The sequence below is a fragment of the Trichomycterus rosablanca genome, chromosome 2, assembly GCF_030014385.1.
Source record: "Trichomycterus rosablanca isolate fTriRos1 chromosome 2, fTriRos1.hap1, whole genome shotgun sequence".
In the NCBI taxonomy this organism is placed as follows: Eukaryota; Metazoa; Chordata; class Actinopteri; order Siluriformes; family Trichomycteridae; genus Trichomycterus; species Trichomycterus rosablanca.
This window is the reverse complement of record NC_085989.1, coordinates 36,810,428-36,834,148: the sequence shown is the minus strand read 5'-3', so window position 1 is coordinate 36,834,148 and position 23,721 is coordinate 36,810,428. Positions and strand designations below refer to the sequence as shown.

At 36.2% G+C, this 23,721-nt stretch overlaps 1 protein-coding gene across 2 annotated transcripts; it reads left to right on the top strand.

The window, feature by feature from the left end:
- Positions 1-8,348: 8,348 nt before the first annotated feature.
- Positions 8,349-23,487, top strand: LOC134309168 (transmembrane protein 196). Of its 2 annotated transcripts, none has more exons than XM_062990806.1 (4): positions 8,349-8,513; positions 10,722-10,778; positions 21,531-21,785; positions 23,061-23,487. In XM_062990806.1, exons 1-4 carry the CDS (start codon positions 8,349-8,351, stop codon positions 23,127-23,129), a joined length of 546 nt encoding a protein of 181 aa, XP_062846876.1. In that variant the 3' UTR covers positions 23,130-23,487. The 2 variants fall into 2 exon arrangements, with proteins under 2 accessions (XP_062846876.1, XP_062846875.1); XM_062990805.1 differs by having other exon boundaries at positions 21,531-21,791; positions 23,052-23,487.
- The last annotated feature ends 234 nt before the right edge of the window (positions 23,488-23,721 follow it).

The following is a 23,721-nucleotide window of genomic DNA, read 5'->3' as shown; positions in this document are numbered from 1 at the left end:
TTGATCTGACTGCAGGCTTGGCCCGGAGCAGCGACTATGTTATAACAATGTAATGATCCAGAGCATACTGGCGAGGTGATTGTCAGTTGAAAATGTAAAGGAAGTCAGACCCACACGTGGCATTCATGGCATTGATTTGTTCATCTTATGCTCACTGTAGGAGCACATAGTCCAGGTCCCTTGTGGTTCACTTAACTAAGCTCCAGAGCTAGAGTCACAGCAGCTGCTCACGCTGGACTGTGGCCCTGGCTGTGGGGTTGCCTTGTAGCTGCAAATGTGACAAATGGAGTGTTTATGTAGTGCTGGCTGTGTGGCATTAAAGGATTAGTTTAGCAAGGATCAAATGTACATGCTAACATCAATGTTCTATCAATAGCCTGTATGCAATCTTTGTACAAAAAAGAATTTTTGAAGAACCCAAACTCTCCATAAATGTTACAAACCTATTATACCAGATGTCATGCTGTCATGAGTTGTCATAATAGCTGGTCTGGTCTAACACTGTGGGTTTCTATGACACTTGTAATGTAATAATAGATTCCTAGTATGTGACAAGCTGTCATGCTTGTCAACTCTTTGCCCAGGGGCCTAGACTATCCTTAATCCGTCCTTGGCTACAAGACCATCAGCAAGAAGCGACCACTGTTGGTGCGATAATTCGAAAATGGAAGAAATGCAAGATCACAGTCAATCACCCTCACTCTGGATCTCCATGCAAGATCTCACCTGGTGGGGTAAGAATGATTCTGAGAAAGGTGAGGTCAGTCCAGAATTACACGGGAGGAGCTTGTCAATGATCTCAAGGGAGCTGGGAGCACAGTCACCAAGAAAACCATTAGTAACACACTTCGCCGTAATGGATTGAGATCCTGCAGTGCCTGCAAAGTCCCTTTGCTCAAGAAGGCTCATGTACAGGCCCGTCTCTGCTCCCAGCTCCCTTGAGATCATTGACAAGCTCCTCCCGTGTAATTCTGGACTGACCTCACCTTTCTCAGAATCATTCTTACCCCACCAGGTGAAATCTTGCATGGAGCTCCAGAGTGAGGGTGATTGACTGTGATCTTGCATTTCTTCCATTTTCGAATTATCGCACCAACAGTGGTCTCTTTCTCACCAAGCTTCTTGCTGATGGTCTTGTAGCCCATTCCAGCCTTGTGCAGGTCTACAATCTTGTCCCTGGCATCCTTTGATAGCTCTTTGGTCTTGCCCATGGTGATTGAGAGATTTGAACGGAAGAAACTGATTCTGTGACAGGAGTCTTTTATACAGGGACAGGACTAATTTGTGTGCCTCATGGGCACATAACTGGTCTGTTGGGGTCAGAATTCTTGCTGGTTGGTAGGGGATCAAATACTTATTTCCCTTAATTAAATACAAATCAATTTATAACTTTTATTTAATGTTTTCTGGATTTTTTGTTGATATTCTGTCTCTCTCTGTTAAAATAAACCTTCCATAAAAATTATAGACTGTTCAAGTCTTTGTAAGGGGGTAAACTTACAAAATCAGCAGGGGATCAAATACTTATTTCCCCCACTGTATATATATATATATATATAAAACTTTTCCTTTGTTTCTATATTTATGTAGCTAACCACTTTTGCTTGGATGATGAATAAATGAATGAATGAATGAATAAATGAATGAATTCCAACATCATAGGCATACAGTATGTTCTCTGGGTCTGTTAAAAGTATCCTACTCTGATTAAAAACAACATTAATATATAGCTAAATCCTCCTGTATAGGTTTAAAATTTTGGTCAGATTATTATTACATTTTATATTTTTAACCAAGACTTTCAGAGTGATAGCAGCACAGTGGCACAGCAAGTAATTGTTTGTGTTACATATAGTTCTAGTGACCAGGATATACAAGTACTGTGTGTGGAGTGGTATAAGCTGTAAACAGGTAAGTGAATGTGATGTGCCACACTACTCCACAGTCCTAGAGACCTAAAAAGTCCTGAAAAGTTTGACTTTCACTTCCCATGTCCACAATTGTTTTCCTTCTGGATCTCCATTTTATTCACACCTCCAAAATGCATGCTAAGAGTTGGACTACCTTCTTTGCCCCTTATGTGACTGAGGAAATGTGTGAGTGTGTGATATCCTGATATGGATTGGCACCCTGTCCATCACCTAGAGAGAAGGTGGGTGTAATACGAGGGGAGGCCAAATAGGTTGTAATGTATCTCTAAATTGTTACTTTGGAGATTCTACTGCAGCAACTTTAATGGAAGGTAAGAGGAAGTTGAGATGGCACTGAGCCATAACCTAAGAGAGGACATTCAGAACTGAAGGACAGAAATGCTAGCAGAGCTGTATGCAGTATTACACTGACAAGTGCCCTGCAGATTAAGGGGAACTCTCATATCTTTTCTTCCCATGTGCATTAATCTCTTTAGAGGTGTGTGTTTAGAGGAGGAATAGCTGGAGACTAGAGGAAAAAGCAACACTGCACTACACCCTCATGTCCCAGCATGAACAATATAATTAATTATTGCCACCCTGACTTCCTGCTTCACTTGTTTTCTTTCACTGCACAACACCAATCATCAGTGAGCTCTATAAATAGTAATTTTGTCTTCTCCTTTTTACTATTTCAAGATCTCTGCTCAGCACTGGCTCTTCGAGCTGACAATTAAATCAGCTTTTTTATTTTTAGCCCATGAGAGGGTGGAAGAAAGCGTAGAGCACAAAGGTAGAGAGAGCCAAGAAGAATGAAAACACATTAGGATAGAGGGCATTTCATGAGTCAGTAGAATGTGTGTCGCCTTCATTTAGAAGATCAATAGTGATGTTTCAGACAGATAGAGTTCTCATAGTTTTTAGCAACTACTAGCACAAGGAAAAATCATAACAACATGAAGGGTGCATCCGAAATCTCTGTGCAATTTTAGGAAAAATTAATGAATTGTAGTTTAAGTGTGAATAGTGGTACAGGGGTGGTACATACAGGGAAGCTGCCATGAATTTTGGGATCCTGAAAGGATATCACACTGGGCCCCGCCACTCCAGGCCCCACAAACTATAAAAAATATAGCCCAGTACAGACATATTTACAACACTGTGCTTATCATGGAATTAACTATTTGATGCCACATTTAATGTTTAATATGTCTGAATATTAAATAAATAAGTAAATACAACCCCAAATCAGAAAAAGTTGGGACAGCATGGAAAATGCAAATAATACAAAAAAAGTTTACTTTGACTTTTATTTGATTGCAGACAGGATGAACGTGAGATATTTTGTGTTTTGTCTGGTCAACTTCATTTCATTTACTAATAAACATCCATTCCTGCTTTCCAGGCCTGCAACACATTTAAAAAAAAGTTGGGACAATAAAGCATTTACCACTTTGTAATGTTGCCATTCCTTTTCACTACACTAAAGACGTTTTGGCACTAAGGATAGCAAACAATTTAGTGTTTCAGGTTTTATTTTGTCCCATTCTTCCTGCAAACACGTCTTAGGATGTGCAACAGTAAGGGGTCGTTGTTGTTGCATTTTTTGTTAAAAAATTCTCCACACATTCTCTATTGGGGACAAGTCAGGACTGCAGGCAGGCCAGTCCAGTACCCGTACTCTTTTTTTCCGCAGCCATGTCTTTGCAATGTGTGCAGCATGTGGTTTTACATTTTCTTGTTAAAAAATACATGGATGACGTCTTGAAGGCAGCAAATGTCACTCCAAGATCTCAATGTACTTTTTTACATTGACCATGACAGACCCTGGCTTTTGGACTTGCTGATAACAGTCTGGATGGTCCTTTTCATCTTTGGTCCGGAGCACACAGCTTCCATTTGTTCATCCACTAACTGTCCGTCTGAAGGTGCGCAAATTCCCACATCAAAAGGATGTCATATAACATACTTTTTTCCATGGTTTTGGAATGGGATATTGAAGGTGTTGTCAGGTGTCCACAACTTTTCACTCTTTTGCAACTAACAGAGTTTCAAAGATGCCTAATAGTGGATGTATTGAGATAGATAAGATAGAAGGCATTTCACAGGATGGTTGCTTATAGTTAAAAAGTAGGGCTCCAAAAATAACCACCACATTAAATAAGCAACAATGCCTGTTCAGTATGAGCTTCAAAAAGCTGGAATTTTTGACAGGGCTGACAGGGTCAATTACAAATGTTTTGTATCGCATCGAAGACAAATGATGTGTAACTTGGTTTAATATTTTGCCTTCATATTTTCCGAATCTGCTTAATTTTTAGAGGAAGCCAAAGGATGACTTTAACTCACAACTGCTAAATACTGTTGGGATAATGGCATGAGCATACATCTTATGGAAATCATTTCAGCTGAAAGATTGCTTTGCATTTTCATAGTTGCTTTAAAATGAGAGAAAACATTTTGTATTGTTCACAGAGAAATTCAATCCCAGTGAGCACAGACTGTCAGAGAAGAGATGACTATAGACATCCATTATTGGATCAGCCTTGCCTGAATCAGTTTGGCTCAGTAAAAAAATGTAATTCATCTGCACTCATCGAGTCTCCTAATATACTTCCTTTACGATAAATATTGTTAACATTGTATAAGCATTTGCATCATGCATTTACATTCATGAGCATATTAATCAAAGTGATTGATCCAGCTGGTTGCGGCTCTTCACAGGTATTGTCAAGGTGTTCAAGTGGCTTTCCAGGGGTCTCTTTTCTGTGTCAAGGTGGCTCATGCTTGTGATTAGCATTAGCAGTATGCTTAAGCAGGGACAGTTCTGTATGGCTGTGTTATCCTGCCTACCTGTCTGCTTAGTTTTTCCTTGGTCTTCCTGCTTTTTGTTCCTTGTGGTTCCCCTTGTCTATGTTCTAAGAATTACTTCTGTTTTTTGTTCTAAGAAGTATATAATCTAAGAATTGTCTGAGTTTTCTTAATTTGTCTAGGAGTTATAGAATCCAAAAAGTTATTGCTAGTCTAGGAATTGTTTAAGTCTTGAGATGACTATGGACATTCATGGGTCAGCCTTGCCTGAATTACTTTGGCTTATCTGCACTGATCTGGCCTCTTTATATACTTTCTTTATGATAAATAATATAAATGCTGTATTAAGCATTTACATCTTGTAAACATTCATAAGCATAGGAAATATTAGTCAAATATATGTATGTGTGCTTGTTTCTTTAAGCCCTGCTGATTTAGAAATTAGTTTTATTGATAAACTTGGTGTCAAAATGATGTTGTTTTGAGGAGCTTTGTTGAAGTACACACATGTGACTCTTCAGCGTTCATAAACATTTAATGACTTGACATCTGAATGGTAGATTAATTTACTGTTTGCACTCTGACCATAAATGATGTTTAAAGCCAGCTCCAAGACCCTGGAGCTTTGCAGCATCAGCAATACCTGCTGTTCTACCATACTGCCCTCTGACCTTGCACTGGACACTTAAACTAATGTAAGGTCACAGTATTGAACTCAATGTCTTTATTAAATCCAAACTCTTTTTACAAACATCAATTCTTAGTGTTTAACATTTGTGCTCTTTTTAAAATAACATCAGTGCTTAGATTTGCTTTACAATGTCTTTGCTGAAGATGAATCATTTTGTGAGAAGAATCAACCACAACATTTTATAGTAACTGTTATTTTTAATTGGCTGGAATTAGAAAATTGGCTCCTTTTGTGAAAGACTCCCAAAATTGAAACACTTGCCAGCTTTGTGAAAAGATAAATCCACTCGTGGTTACTTCCATTTATTCATTAAATCAAATTCCTATCAGTCTAGTTAATTAAACACAACCTTGAGTTCATCTTGATTTCATCAAACCATGTAGACTATAAATCTTAATCTCAAATCCTGAATGTTAGCATTAAACTTTTAAAGAACTGTGCCAAATCCAAAACAATTCCTGAAGAGCTGAGAAAAAATTTAAATGCCTAACATTTAAGATGTAGCAACATAATTTATTATCTTTAAATAAATAAAAAACACTGTTAAATCTTTACAGTACTGGACAGCCTGCTAAAATTTCCCTAAAGGGTTCAGCGGCAACCTATCCCGGAAGTCACAAAAGATTAAAAAAATAAAAAAACTCAAGACATTGTTAGTCTTACCTGAGGTCATAGTTAATTAATCAAATGTACAAAATAATAAGGTATTACTAGGATTCTAGGATGGTAGCAAGGAGGAAGCCACTGCTGACCAGGAGAAACACTGGGGAGAATCCTTTTAAAAATGAGCAAAGTGGCCTTACCCTTTCTCCAGTGTCTGCTGGGGGTGCTGCCCTGGCTCCCTGTGTCCACTGGGATCGTTACCTGCTTTCCAGTGTCAGCTGGGAACATCACCCAGTTTCCATTGGCCACTGGAAAAGGTTGTTCATCGACCCTCTGACTCCCTGGGTCGTCCACCTTGTCAAGCTAATCTGACTGTTCTGGCTGGTTGCAGCTCTATCTCTCGTATGTAATCTTGTTTTTACCTATTTTAAGATAGATAGATAGATAGATACTTTATTTATTCCGACAGAAATTATTGAGTATAATATACATAAATATAATATAAATATGTAATACATAAATATAATATACACATTATTCATAGATTTTGACGTCTCTGCAATTGTGTCCCGTTTACTCTTCTAGCTTTTTGTTACAGGGGTTCATCTGACATTTGCAAAATAACATTTTAATAATCACCAAACCTTTTATCAAAATGTTCTAGACCAGAAAAGGTCTCTGCAAAAAAAGCAATAACAGAATTGATGCCAAATGGCATGATGTCTACTATGGCTGAAAGTAAGATAGTTTTAATACTGGTGATGAGGTGAATGTGTCACAACACACAGTGCATCAAACTGGGACTGCATAGTCACAGATTAGTCAAAGTGCCCATGTTGACTCTTATCTGGTATCAAAAAACCCATCCAACTTCTGTGTTCTTCAAGATCATGTGAACGTTCAGGCTTTTAGTTGAACATCAACTTCATTTACAAAAAAAAAAAATATTAAAGTAACACAAAGTTAGTTAATCTTTCATCACTTACAAGTAGAGATCATCTACATTTGTATCCTGTGTTTCTATATTTAGTTAAATGGTTTGAATAATGTTTGACAAAAGTAGCTTTGACATAAGAATGAATTCTAAAACAATCTATGCATGTGTAGGCTTCATCCTTCTTTAATCAGTCCCAACACAATTAACCTAATTTACCACTTAGACGGTACTTTCCCTGTGCTCCCTGGAATGTGGGACCTGCTTACATGATAAATGCACACTTAATTACAGCTCTAGGGAAAATGCCAAGTAGTCAGTTATGAAACCCTGTAAATGCTGAGCAACCTCAAAGTTACTCAGATTACTAATGTAACTACATGAAAGAAAACTAGACCTTTTGAAGAGTCAGGGCAATTCAAGGTGTTTTTGCCTCACATTACTGAATCTAGATGATGTTGTACAAATTAGGTAATACATATTATTACCTATTGAATTTAAAGTAAATATTAAAGATGATTTATTGCATAAAATAATCCAGTTTACACATAAATAGAATATACGTGTTGCAAAACACCTAAATATTTCTTGTTGAATCAAAAATACAATATGCCAGCTAGGCAACAGTGTGCATAGATGTGTGTTCTCATATGGTTGTGGCGGTGTGCCTCATTAATTTTGACATTGGTGTCTGCTGAATGTTCTTGTGGTTGCTAAAATAATATTATGTTAGTTATGTAATATAATATCAACTTCTACTTTCAGTTGCTTTGGTACTCTCTCACCAACTTCTCTAGAAAAGCGGTTTGTATTAAATTATATCACTCAAAATGGTTTAACTATAGAACCATTTGTTTCTTCACTCATTTTTAGAAACTGCTTCAGTCAGAATTGCAGAGGGTCCTGTGCTACCCAAAACAACGTGCACAATGCAGGAACACTGTAACCTGTTACACACTGACTGATCTAAACCCAGGGGACAAATAAGATTGCCAATTCACCTTTTGCAAGTTTTAGGAGATGCGCCTAAATAGTTGGAGAGCCTGCCAAAGCTCCTCCAAGACTCCTTACAGACTGAAGCGTGGCACCCACAATACCACGCTACTTCCCACTCTACTCTTCTAGTGTTGTGAGTAGTCATAATGTTATGGGAAGGGCTGTGGGTGTGCTATGGGGGTGTGTGTTTAGGGGTGGTCCTGCTCAGAGCGCCTTACAAACACAACATTACTATCGTTTTTAGTTCTGCTGGAATGGACAGAGCGCACACGCACCCTGAGCGCGGATGTAATAGTGATGAGGCAGCCTGAGTAAGCGCGGTGTCTGACAGGACCAGCCGGAGGGAAGGATGGATTAAATCACTCAGCTGCGGATCTGCTGAAGGAACGATGCAGGAGAGAGCATGTGCAGTCGGAGGAAGATCGTGTACAGTCTGTTGGTATTATCCGTGCTGCAGGTGGGACTCGGAGCGGCCAGCGTTGCGCTCGGTGCAGTGGCGATCAGCAGAGCCCGAGCCGAACACAGGACCCAGCAGGGCCACGCGTCACCCGTGTGGAGCGGGGTGTGTGTACGTGTCATCTTACACATTCTAACAGTTATTATTATTATTATTGGTTTGTTATTATTGTTATTGGCTTGTTATTATTGTTGTTGTTGTAGTTGGTTTATTATTATTATTATTATTATTATTATTATTATTATTATTACTGGTTTGTTTTTATCATTGTTGTTGGCTTGTTATTATTATTATTGTTGTTGGCTTGTTATTATTATTATTGTTGTTGTAGTTGGTTTATTATTATTGTTGTTGTGGTTTTATTATTATTATTATTATAGTAGTAGTAGTAGTAGTAGTAGTATAGTTGTTGTTTTGTTATTGTTATTATTATTGGTTTGTTACTACTGTTGTTGTAGTTGGTTTATTATTATTATTATTGGTTTGCTATTATTACTGTTGTTTGCTTGTTATTATTATTATTGTTTTATTATTATTATTATTATTAGTAGTAGTAGTAGTAGTATTATAGTTGTTGTTGTTTTGTTATTGTTATTATTATTGGTTTGTTATTACTGTTGTTGTAGTTGGTTTATTATTATTATTATTGTTTTATTATTATTATTATTAGTATTATAGTTGTTGTTGTTTTGTTTTTATATACTATTATATACTACAATAATTAGTAGTATTAGTAGTAGTAGAATTGCTGTTGTTTTGTTGTTGTCATTACTGTTGTTTTGTTATTATTATTGTTGGCTTGTTATTAATATTGTTGTTGTTTTGTTGTTATTATTATTATTAGTAGTAGTATTGCTGTTTTGTTGTTGTTGTTATTATTGTTCTTGTTTTCTTACTATTATAGTTGTTTTTATTATTATTAGTAGTAATATTATTATTATAGTTGTTGTTTTGTTATTATTATTATTATTAGTAGTAGTATTACTGTTGTTTTGTTGTTATTATTGTTCTTGTTTTATTATTATTATAGTTGTTTTATCATTAGTAGTAGTTATAGTATTATTATAGTTGTTGTTTTGTTATTATTATTATTATTATTATTAGTAGTAGTAGTAGTATTGTAGATGTTGTTTTGTTATTACTATTATTATTATTATTATTATTATTATTAGTAGTAGTAGTAGTAGTAGTAGTAGTATTGCAGTTATTTTGTTGTTGTTATTATTATTGTTTTATTTTTTATTATTATTATGATTAATTTCCTCCATGTGCTGGGTACAGACTTTTTAAATATTATTATAACTCCCCAAATGAAAGTTTTTTTTCATTTGAACGTGTAGAGGATTTTCACATAAACTTTATTACTTCAACACAGATTAACAAAAATAAGCATGTGTTCATGTGTTGAAGTAATCCAATTACATGTTGTCGTTTCTTTGTTGTGTGTGTGTGTGTGTGTGTGTGAAACCCAAATCTTGTCTACAATCGGCCTGAAATATTTTATTTAGCTGAGAAATAAGAAGGAACTTGTGGATGTACATCAAAGATGTATTGTAGATATAGATTAAAAACCTATAAAAGTACTTATTAAAGTTAATTTTATTTGTGTTTATGTGGGATTTTTGTGGTTTCCTCCTACCTCATGATAATGAACTTACTGGTGGACTGACTTCTGCAAAATTGTCCCTAGGTTAAAGTAAGTGAAAAAAATACATAAGTTTGTAATGCCCTGTGATATATTTTCACCTTTATCAAGATGAAGTACAACAGCTGATTAGTAGCACTTCTATTGTTTTTTATCTGCAAACCACATACATTCAAATACAATACATACAGTGTTAATTTTATATTGACATACCATGTAGTACATAGCATGAAATACTACTTTTGTGATCTTTTTCAACGTTGTTGATTATTCTACTTAAATACATTTGGTAAATGTATAAATACATTCCATTCGTAGGAGTAATGTTTTGATTCTTCACTGTAATAAATAGTAAACAGCACAGTACTATACTAATACTATGCCCATAAGCTATGTTGTTGTGTGAATGAAGGCCATGTAAGGTTATTTTAATAGAAAATGCTGTTCCCTGGTCGATGACATTTAAAATATCTGTTATAAATATTTGTTTAGTGTAAAAGAACATATATCATAATTCCATTGCATTGCATTCCACTCTAATGCTTGGATGGTCACTTTTAATGCAAATATGCAAATGACTGTATGAAAAATAACTTCTTTTTAAATTGGTTAGGATTCTATCTTCTTTACAGTGTACTTTTTACAGTAAAATGTATCTGATTGGTCTCTTCTAGTTTCTTGTCTGTGGACTCTGTGGGATGCTGTGTGCAAGAAAAAGGACCGGCCTGCTTGTAAGTACACATACTGCAGTGTCTCAGCTATACACATGAGCACTTTGTAGGCAATATGTATATATGCCAAAAGTGTTAAAAATTACAAATAAATGTTTTGTCTTGCATACAGTAAATTGTCTTAAACACCATTTAAACATAACGTTTGTTTTTGTTAAGTTTATCTTTTAAACACTTAATAAACAGTATTAAACACAAAAGTCAACTTTTTTTGTGAACAATTGTTTTATTGTTTTTTAAAAACTTATATGTTGTCATACATGTTATCATGAACACAAACGAACATAGAACCCCCCCCCAGGTGTGTTGGCCGAAAAAACAAAAATAATTAAGATACAGACAATGCATAGCAGAACGTATACATAAGAACAATAGCTTCATAAAAATAAAAGAGAGACACAAAAAAATAAGAATGGCAAATAAATAACAACTCTAGCAAGAGCCCAGTAAAGACTCCACTGATTGGAGCGCTTTCTTCCAAGCATTAATAGTTCTTGACTGAGCTCCATGTATACGAGCAACTGAAAGTTCCAAAGAAATAATGTCAAGTGCAGACAAAATCCATTGCAAATGTTGACATATTGATAATCATGTATCATCATCTTATGTTATGGTAGCTTCATCTTGTAATAAGGATGTTTTTGAGCTGGAAGGACTGGCAGTCTGATTAGGATCTATAAAAATAAAGAAACTCACTGTATATACTGTATATATATATATATCCTGGTTAAAAATATCCCCAAAATTTAAAAGCAAAATTGAAGTGGTTTATTATTAGAGTTTAAACTGGATGTCCCATCAAACATCTGTAGAGACATCTCAGAATTGCTGTACCCCAACACTTCCCAACTAACCATAAAGAATTTATAAAAATCTGGTTAAAAATAATAATTATAATAATAATGAACCAAAAGCATTTCATTACATTAGGTAAAGTTATTTCACTGGCTGTATTCACTTTCAGTGATTAACATGAGGGTTTTTGTATTTTAAAATTTTAGTGGTTTTATGTGCTTTCTTGTCATATACAAATTGCAGGCTGTGACAATCATACGACAGAAAGGTTGGCAGTCAGGTCTTCTATAGTACATTGAAAAGCTAATGCACTGGCTGCACCAAACAACACTCAGTATATTAATCAGATAAAGTGGTCTAGTAATACATTAAAAACCTTTCATAACTTATTTAACCTGGATTTATTTCATTTGACATTACACTGTAATGCTTAAAAACCACATACATACAGTTTGGTTTAAGATGAACTGATTCCTGTATCGATATGGAGGCCTTTTTGCTCTGAGTTACTGCATAGGGAAGAGATTCAATTAGGCACCTTGAAAGGGAAAGTAGAGGACTCATAGGAGAAATGAGAGTGTTAATGACAGATCTATAGCAAAGTGAAACCTAGTCTGAAAGGACTTTTTCCTCACACTTACTGCTTGTGTTTTTCACTCAGTCCCCCATCTAAAGTAAATGATTCTAATCATCATGCTTCATTCTTCTTTGAATTACATCAGTTGTGTTTAATTTAGTATATATTAGGACTGAATATTGTTGCGACCCCACCACCACACTTTACCCATCAGTAAAATGCACTTTATGTAGCTGAGACCGTCATTGCCGTGACAAAACTCCAATATGAATAGTTAATGTTATAGTTAAATTAACATTATGAATTATTATTAAAAAGTTCATAATTATCAAAAACATGCATGCAATGCCTAGAACTTAAATGACCATATACACTGATCAGCCATAATATTAAAACCACCTCCTTGTTTCTACACTCACTGTTCATTTTATCAGCTCCACTTCCCATATAGAAGCACTTTGTAGTTCTACAATTACTGACTGTAGTCTATCTATTTCTCTACATACATTTTTAGCCTGCTTTTACCCCCACAGGACCACCACAGAGCAGGTATTATTTAGGTGGTGGATCATTCTCAGCACTGCAGTGACACTGACATGGTGGTGTGTTAGTGTGTGTTGTGCTGGCATGAGTGGATCAGACACAGCAGTGCTGCTGAAGTTTTTAAATACCATGTCCACTCACTGTCCACTCTATTAGACACTCCTACCTAGTTGGTCCACCTAGTAGATGTAAAGTCAGAGACGATCACTCAACTATTGCTGCTGTTTGAGTTGGTCATCATCTAGACCTTCATCAGCGGTTTGCTGATGGCTGGATATTTTTGGTTGGTGGACTATTCTCAGTTCAGCAGTGACAGTGAGGTGTTTAAAAACTCTATCAGCGCTGTCATGTCTTATCCACTCATGCCAGCACAACACACACTAACACACCACCACCATGTCAGTGTCACTGCAGTGCTGAGAATGATCCACCACCTAAATAATACCTGCTCTGTAGTGGTCCTGGGAGAGACCTGACCATTGAAGAACAGCATGAAAGGGGGCTAACAAAGCATGCAGAGAAACAGATGGAATACAGTCAGTAATTGTAGAACTACAAAGTGCTCCTATATGGTAAGTGGAGCTGATAAAATGGACAGTGAGTGTAGAAACAAGAAGGTGGTTTTAATGTTATGGCTGATCTGTGTATATTTTTTAAAAGGTCTATAGTTAAGAACCACTCTAGTAGGTATTTATTTTTTATTTAATTTTAATTTCATAATTCTTTGCTCTGATTTACTGATGATCTTATACAACACAAGCATATGTTTTGTAGTACTGGATCACTTTTGATTATTGGCAATGCTAAAAGTAAAAAAGTAAAAGGGTTTTGGTCACACCCATAAAAGTAATATAGGTTTTATATGCTTTTAACTTTATGGCAACAGTGTGGGCAGTTGTAGCCTAGTGGTTAAGGTACTGGACTGGTAATCAAAAGGTTGCTGGTTCAAGCCCCACCTGCCAGGTTGCCAATGTTGGGCCCTTGAGCAAGGTCCTTAAACCTCAATTGCTTAGACAATATACTGTCACAGTACTGTAAGTCGCTTTGGATAAAACTGTCTGCTAAATGCTTTCCACAGACACATTTTAGAATCCTTCCCAAAGGAGTAGAGACTGTTGCAGCCTGAAAAGCCATAAAAATGTCCATGCTTTGTCCAACAAGTTGATGGTTAGCTCTCAGCATACTTGTATTAAATGTGGTTTATTGAATGTGGAAAGTAATGGGATGCTCTTCCCTTCTTACATTTTCATTTTACTGTGCCATAATGTGTTTCTTTTGCCCTACCTTCGACTTCTATTCCCCATATCATTTGCTGTTACAATCACTTTACGCTCTCGTTGATCAAATTTACTTATTACATTGTTTCCACACATTAGTAAATGACTGAAATGATAGCTTCTCTTGTTTCATAATGGCTCTTTGTAATGGCATTTTGGACATGTTACCATGTTAGAGCGCTGTAAATCACCTTCATGCTTTCCACCTCCTCATTTGTTTTTGCTTGATGCAGTACAACATCCAAGTTTGGTTATTGCACTTCGTGCATAGATCAACAGTAGTATCAAACAGAGTATAAGCTCAGCTAGAGGTACAAAGTGATGGCACTGATATAGTTGGGGCCAAGTAAAAATGCTTCTATTTTGCATTTTTTTATTATTTAATATATGTTGTATTAATGTTTTATTACAAATCATATAATCAGTAACAATTTGAGTGAAAAAAACGTTCATGAAGGTACATAATTTCTTGGTATTTGGTATAGCCATATTTATAACAGGTAAACAGTGGCTGCTAATAAATTAGCTTGAACAAGGTTCTGATGAGTATATCAAATCTACATGGTCACAATCATCTGGATTGGATAAGACATGGACATTTTTGTATATGGAATTTACATGATTCATTTACAAATGTGCTTTTCACTAGTTGTTCAACATACTAAGAAATTGTGAACCTTTCCACTCAAATTATTATGCTTAATATTATTATGATTATATGATTATGATTAAGGCCCTACCGAATTCACAGCCATGGAAATTGCCTCACAGACCATGACATGAACCTTTTCCTGTGTGTTTTGCTGTTAAATTCAAACCTTAAGCTTTGTGTTTAGCGTTTTAAAGTTTTTAATTTGTGTAGCATTCAAGTGCCTGATATTTACTGGTTAATTTGCACTGTAAGGCGGTCCTAGCAACCATGTCATTTTAGTTAGCAATCTGTCAGTAAAAATGTCCACGTTGTCAAAGTCTAAAGCAGCTAAAAACACTACTCGGGTAACTGAGTTAGGAAAACTCTCAACTAATTCTGTGGATGCAGAAGGATGCAAATTATTCTATCATTCAATTTAATTATTTTATTTTTTTTTAATGCATTTTCTCCCCATTTTACTCCAGATTTAGCATATTTAATTTTGTCTTCCGCTGCTGAGGGATACCTGATTGCATCTCAGGAGAGCACGTCACTGTAAACGTCTCTTCCAACATGTGCACAACCTTCCTCTTCTCGCCCCTGCATTTTGCACTTCTGCCAATCAGGGTCCTAACACAGCATATGAAGATCCCACCCCACACATAGTCCGGCCCCCACCCTGCAGATACAGTGGCCAATTAGTATCTGCTGCAGGCACTGCCAATTGTGCCCGCTAGATGGCGCCCAGCCGACCGATGGCAACGCCGAGTTTCAAACCGAGTAGTTCAGAATCTCGGCGATGGTGTGCTAACGGAATATCCTGCTGCGCCACCAGGGCACCATCATTCAGTGTGTGTAATTTAATGACTGCCATAAAATGTGGGACTTACTAAACATTTGGGCCACCACAAGATATCTAAAGATATCTAAAGTCTAAAAGACCTTCCTTAATAGCTGTTTGGCTAACAATGGAGGAGAGCACTGTTAGCATGTTGCTCCAAAATCATATATAGGAAGCTTAGCATTTTTAGTCATGCCACGATGTATAGCAGGATTATAGCTTAATTGCTTTATGAAGTACTCCTGTGTAGCGCTTTGTACACATGTTGTGTTATTTTGCTATAGTTTGTAACCAATTTGTATATAAAATCACTATTCACAATACATGGCACTCTTGGCAATACATGGCACTTCCATTGTAGTGTTCTCATTTATAAAATAATTCAGTAATATCTTTCCTATAGCTTTCAACATGCAGTACTTTGTAGCTTTTCTTTCTTTTTATTTTAGTAAAACTGTACAAAACACAAAGTTTTATATTAAATATTTATGTAAACACACCTACATTCCATGAACATTTAACCACTGTGTAAGACACAATGCAATTAATTCATTAAACAAGTCATTAGCTAAAAAGGCATATTTTGCACATTTATAACAGGCAAAATACTTTAATAGGAAAAGGGTCAGAACTGCAGACTCGCCAGTCTAGCAACTGCATCCTCTAATTATGCAGTCATGCTGTTAATAAATGTTACTTGTTTTTATGTTTAATAAGCAAGGATTTCTCTAGATCTTGCAAATGCTTTGATAATATCATGCACTGTAGATAAAATATACTAAAATGCTTTACTTTTGTCTGTACTTGTATTAAATCAAAACCAGATATAAAAGAGTAGCTACAGCATTATATACAATTTGTGTAGCATTCAAGTGCCTGATATTTACTGGTTAATTTGCACTGTAAGGCGGTCCTAGCAACCATGTCATTTTAGTTAGCAATCTGTCAGTAAAAATGTCCACGTTGTCAAAGTCTAAAGCAGCTAAAAACACTACTCGGGTAACTGAGTTAGGAAAACTCTCAACTAATTCTGTGGATGCAGAAGGGGTTGGGGGGGGGGGGGGGGCAAATTATTCTATCATTCAATTTAATTATTTTATTTTTTTTTTAATGCATTTTCTCCCCATTTTACTCCAGATTTTGCATATTTAATTTTGTCTTCCGCTGCTGAGGGATACCTGATTGCATCTCAGGAGAGCACGTCACTGTAAACGTCTCTTCCAACATGTGCACAACCTTCCTCTTCTCGCCCCTGCATTTTGCACTTCTGCCAATCAGGGTCCTAACACAGCATATGAAGATCCCACCCCACACATAGTCCGGCCCCCACCCTGCAGATACAGTGGCCAATTAGTATCTGCTGCAGGCACTGCCAATTGTGCCCGCTAGATGGCGCCCAGCCGACCGATAACAACGCCGAGTTTCAAACCGAGTAGTTCAGAATCTCGGCGATGGTGTGCTAACGGAATATCCTGCTGCGCCACCTGGGCACCATCATTCAGTGTGTGTAATTTAATGACTGCCATAAAATGTGGGACTTACTAAACATTTGGGCCACCACAAGATATCTAAAGATATCTAAAGTCTAAAAGACCTTCCTTAATAGCTGTTTGGCTAACAATGGAGGAGAGCACTGTTAGCATGTTGCTCCAAAATCATATATAGGAAGCTTAGCATTTTTAGTCATGCCACGATGTATAGCAGGATTATAGCTTAATTGCTTTATGAAGTACTCCTGTGTAGCGCTTTGTACACATGTTGTGTTATTTTGCTATAGTTTGTAACCAATTTGTATATAAAATCACTATTCACAATACATGGCACTCTTGGCAATACATGGCACTTCCATTGTAGAGTTCTCTTTTATAAAATAATTCAGTAATATCTTTCCTATAGCTTTCAACATGCAGTACTTTGTGTTTTGTACAGTTTTACTAAAATAAAAAGAAAGAAAAGCTACAAAGTTTTACATTAAATATTTATGTCAACACACCTACATTCCATGAACATTTAACCACTGTGTAAGACACAATGCAATTAATTCATTAAACAAGTCATTAGCTAAAAAGGCATATTTTGCACATTTATAACAGGCAAAATACTTTAATAGGAAAAGGGTCAGAACTGCAGACACGCCAGTCTAGCAACTGCATCCTCTAATTATGCAGTCATGCCGTTAATAAATGTTACTTGAAGTTTTTATGTTTAATAAGCAAGGATTTCTCTAGATCTTCCAAATGCTTTGATAATATCATGCACTGTAGATAAAATATACTAAAATGTTTTACTTTTGTCTGTACTTGTATTAAATCAAAACCAGATATAAAAGAGTAGCTACAGCATTATATACAATTTGCAGATAAAATATTTTTCCTTGTCTAGACTTATACATTTCCACCATTATGATATTAATAAAGTGCATGTAAAAGCAAAATTCATTTCAATATTTAAATAATCTTATACAGACATGGAATTTGGGCCAATATGCAGATTAATACACTTTATCACTCTCCCCTGAGGACAAACATTGAAAAATTCAGTATGCCCTTGCAATTAAGGGTAAAGCACTAATGAGAGTCGGGACTGTGACTAAACAACACAAGCAGGGAGTCTGCACTCTGTGTAATCTGAGCTAAAAGTTACTGAAAAGTGATGAGGTTGCATTTTGTTGACCTTTGATAACACCCCTCTCCTGGCAGAGTTTGAAAAATTAAAAACAACAGAGTGGCACAATTCATAGCTGATATAAAATTGCTCTCATTTATGTTTATTGTGTGTCGTGTGTTCTGCTGTACTTTTGTATTGCTGATTATGCCTTAACCTTTACAGAGTAAAACCCTGGAGTAACAGATTATGCAAAAATTTTGTGTGTAACTAAATATAGGTCTGCCTCATAATAAATCAAATTGTATTACAATTGTATATTATTTATACTCTGTCTTTGGAAAAGTTGGGATATGTTGTAAAAAGTAATAAACACAAGAATCTGTGATATGTTAATTCTCTTGAACCTTTATTTTACTGACAAAAATACAAAGAAATGTCAAGCCAAGTCAAATTTATTTAAATATAGCGCTTTTTGCAATGGAAATTGTCTCAAAGCAACTTTACAGAATCCAGGACCAACAGACCAAAAACCCCTATTGAACAAGCCGAGGGCAACAGTGGCAAGGAAAAACTCCCCTAAAATACAGGAAGAAACCTTGAGAGGAACCACACTCAGCAGGGACCCCATCCTCTTTTGCCGGCCTGGAGGACACTTTATATAAATAGGATTTACACAGATCATACAAACACAAAATTAAATTGAACTGAAAGTTATAACTAGCAAAAAAAATATATATAATCATTGGAGTTCTTCATTGTTCAGTCCAGTCTGTGATAAAGTAAAATGAAAAAAAAAAAACTTTAATACTTGCCTGACCAACTTGATTGTATTTTGTAAATATAAACAAAATTTCATTTAACCTGCAAAATACTCAAAAAGTTGGGACGGGGCAAAATTAGATTGAAAAGTTAACAGAAAATTTAATTTACACTATTTTTAAATATTCCACAATAAGCAAATGAATTTGTAACAGGTTAGGGTTTTATGATTGGGTATAAAAAGAAGATCCACCAAAGGTTAAGTCTTTGCAAGCAAAGATCGGTTGTGCCTAAATACTCTGTCTTGGTATTGGGGTTGCCTTATTGACTACGACATTAGTGACTTGCTTATTCATAAAGTAAGTACCATTGAAAGTGAGGCGTGTATTGGGATTTATTAGAGACATATGCAGCCATTAAGACTATGTCTTTTACCAGGAAGTCCATGGTTATTTCAGTAAGACAATGCCAGGCCTCATGCTGCTATCATTACAGCAGCATGGCATTGTAGACATGTGTGCTTGACTGGCCTGCCTGCAGTCCAGATGTCTCCTGTTGAAACTGTGTGACGCAGAATGCAGAGGAGAATCAGACAATGGCAAACACAGCTTGTTGAGCAAATAAAGTCTTCTATCATGCAAAAATGGGCAACAATTCTACATGTAGGCTGCAACAATATAACATAACATTTTTTAAACCACTGATCAGATGTGGAAAGTAAAGAATTACATTTACTCGCGTTTTATATATATATAGATAGATAGATAGACAGACAGACAGACAGACAGACAGACAGACAGACAGATTCAACGTTATTGTCATTGCTCAGTACAGGTACAAGGCAACGAAATGTAGTTAGCATCTACCAGAAGTGCAAATAGTAGCATTGTTATTGTAATTGAGTAGTATTTTTGTGTACTTGTATTTTTTAAAGTCGATTTTACAACCTGTAATTTTACTTTTACTTAAGTATGTTTTGTATTAAGAATTGTAATTCGCTACATTTTAAATAACATCCGTTACTGAGTAAAAAAAAAAAAAAACGCTAAAAAAAATCGTGTCTGGGAAACTGCTGCAGTGAATGCTGGGATGGAGAATAAACTGGTGCTAAAATCTCAAAAAGATGGCAACAGACAAGTCAGACACTTGTGCGGGCCCATTTTAATGCGAAGTTGAACTTGAAGCAAATTAACCCCTGGCCATATCTGAGGGACTTTATAATGCAGTGTAAGCTGTGTTTGCCCAGAGAGACTGAACTAGCAGCTTATAAAAACTCAACATCAAACCTGCGCAAACATGTAGAGGTAAGTTGAATAATACTTGTACCGTTGCAGTTGTAGATTAGTTGCTCAAATTAGCCATAAGACATTGATGCCTGCTGTTGCTAAGACATTGCTAATGTTTGCTAATGGCACTACTGACCTGGACTAGGTAAGTTGGTTAGCATCAACTTACATCTTGAAGGTTTTCTTTGAGTCATTTAGTGAAAGTCACAACACTTGTAACCTTGACTTGTTTTGAGTTGAGATTTGCAGTATGACTGTTGTTTGGTATTTGTTGGTGATGAAAAGAAGGCTGGTCTACAGAATCCACAATTTATGCCAACTTCAGTGGTTATGGTCTGTACTAAAATGACACATTACACATCCCTAAATGTTTTAAATGTTGTATCAACATTTTTTTTCTATTATACTGTATTTAACAACTGTTGTGAGATTTATATCCACTTGTCATGTTTGCAGTACACAGGAGAGACTACGGTGGCCGAGAAGTGCAAAACAAATTTACATTTCAGAAAACAAAATTACAAAAAAACAAAAACAAATTTACAACAAAAGCAAAAACAAATTTACAAGTGCTCGGGTACCCAGTGTTTGTAAATTTGTTTTGTCATATGTAAAAGTGTTTCAGCACTTGTAAATTTATTTTCGGCATATGTAATTTTGTTTTCTGAAATGTAAATTTGTTTTGCACTTCTCGGCCACCGTAAGAGACACCCTCTCCTTCTGTTAAAAAAAGGAACTAAGTAACATTTACTAATAAAGTTTAAATGAGTTACTTTGAGTTACTTTTAAATGGGCCCGCACAAGTGTCCGAGTAGATTTTTAGACTAGTAATTTTACTTGTACTTAAGTACAAATTCATCAAAGTAATAGTACTTTTACTTGAATACAATATTTTAGTACTCTTTCCACCTCTACCACTGATACACAACCATTACATTCATTACCCAACATTAATATAGACATGGTCCCCACTTTTGTGTTAACAGTATTAACGTTCCTAAGCTTTCCTCTAGATTTTAAATCATGGGAAAAACTGAGGCTTTTATTCTGTCCAGCCATCAAGGCATTACTGAAGTCACACACTGATGTTGAGAGATAAAACCTGTTTACATTTGACTGTCTGATTCATTTCAAAAAGTGTTGGATGGAGCTGAGGTCAGATCACACATGCAAACAATTTCTTTGTGAACTGTTTTTGCACATGGGTAAAATTTAGCTGTAACAGGAAAGAGCAATTTTCTGTTACTGTATGCTGTAGCATTGAGTTTCCTTTTTGCTTGAATCTGTGGGCCAAGCCTACAACATCAGAAACAGTGCAAGAACAACAATGTTTACATAAAACTATCTAATAAGAAATCTAATACTAAATATAATCTCCCCATTTCTGTCTTCTTTTCCTTCTTTTTCAACCCCCCCTTCAATTGTCTATCTATCAGATGATCCTGTTCTCAGCCTGCTGCATTTGTGGTCTGATCGGTGGGATCCTTAACTTCCAGTTTGTCCGGGCGCTAGTAAAAAGACCAGACAGGGTACAGTCCTTACACATGGCCGCCATGACTCTTGCATGTCTGGGCATCAGCAGCTGTACACTTTCCACGTGGCTGACGTGCCGGCTGGCCAGCAGCGAGCAGCAGCGAATGTTCCTGGAGCGCGAGCACTCACTGCATCACTCACATGAGATGACTGAAAAGGTAGAGGACAAATTTAAGGAGAGCAGTCACACTGCGTGTCATGGCAAGCTATATATTGCTTGTTTTTCTGACAATGCTTTGTTCGTTAGGGTGACTGACATCTCAGTTGGCATACAGTGTGTGTGCGTGTGTGTTGAGATTCTGTCAAATGTAGCCATACCATTCAGAAATGTGTTAGTGTCTATCTAAGTGTTTCATCTACTGTTTTAATTCTAATAGTTTTGATCATATAAGATTCAGCAGATGTTTCTGAAGAGCCAAAGCTGTTGTTACCAAAGATCTCTACTGTTTTTTTAAACTGTTTTAGCCAAATGATGTGAACACCAATGACTTTCAATTCCAGTTGCTTCTCTAATATGTAAATTTTATCACATTTTTACATTTGATGTTTTACATTTAATTAAGCAATCAACAACAATCACCAACATAAGAAAAGTCTAGTTCAATAAAAACTTAACAACATTTTTCATAAAAATTAATTCTACTTACCCTAAAAAAGAAGCCAAAGTGTTGTTTCTTTTCCATATGAAACCCGTGAGAATGCTCTGCCAGGGAGAATATAAATTTTAAGATCTTTTTGATTAATTTTTAATTGATTGATTTACTTTATTGATCCCCGAAGGGAAATTGCGGCTTTTAAAGGTTTTTATGGCACAAAATCAGCTTTTGACTGTCGTAAAGAAATACTTTTTGGCTGATGTTAAAAGTTCACTAAATTGTGCCGCGCACCAGAGCTGGGATATTGAATACATTGTATCGAATCTCAGCTCTGCCATCCGGCTGGGCTGGGCGGCTATATGAACAACGTTTGGCTGTTGTTCATCCAGGGAGGGAGTCAGATAGGGACCTCATAACTGATGCAATTACGACCTCTGCTGGGTGATTGATGGCATCTGCACAGAGTAGAGTAATAATGCGATTGGGGTGTGGCTCTCTGTGCACAAGGCTGATGCGCATATGAACTCGCCTTGTGCAGGTGAAAAGATGCAGTCAGCTACTGCACATGTGTCGGAGGGGGTGTGTCTCAGTTCGCTCTCCTCAATCGGGGCAGGGGTCAGCACCAGTAGAGAGGAGGCATAGCGCAATTGGCTAAAAAAATTGGACACTGTTAAAGTATTAAACTAGTAATCAGAAGGCCCTGGTGGGAAAGACCTATTTAAGTAAAGACTATTTTATTTTTTTAACATTTACCTATGAAAATCAAATCACAGCAATAACAACTAAAGCAATGACATTTGTCACATACATGTGTTTTCTCTTTCATTTTTAAAGCAGGAAGTTTTGGATACCTCAAGCAACGGCATCTCACAAATTTCTTACAATGGACGGAGTGCATCGCCATGACATACCAGTATTAAGTGAAATAATGACTTCACATTCTTGGCAGGACTCTCCTAATGTTCAAGGATGAGTGGCACTGACATGGTGGAGCTGACAGCCATTATTGGGACATTGTGCATCTCTTTTTGCTCATTACTCACCTCTGTGGACTGAGCACCAAACAGCGTTCAGGCACTTGATGCCTCAGGACAAGCCATTAGTAGAGCACACTGATGATAAGCACAGAGCATTGTATCAAGGAACACAGAATAAGCATGTCATGTATTTATTTTATCTTATATTATTTCTTCTCCTCCTGCTTCATCCTTTTATTATTTCTGTTAATAATATCTGGGAATGTTAATATGTATGTCATACTGAATGCTGTTACCTCAAATATACCAAATGCACAATGTCAATTGCTTGTGCAAGAGAAAACTAATTTATTCATTTACTGTATTTTTATATAGATGCTTCATATAAAATATAATAAAATAACTGAAATGCCTTGATGCCTGTGAGATTGTGTTCGTTATTTACACAGGAAGAAGCAGAAGCTGAAAAATATTTGGCTTTTTATTAAGATCTTGAGAGTTTAATTCACTGGTGGACTCAA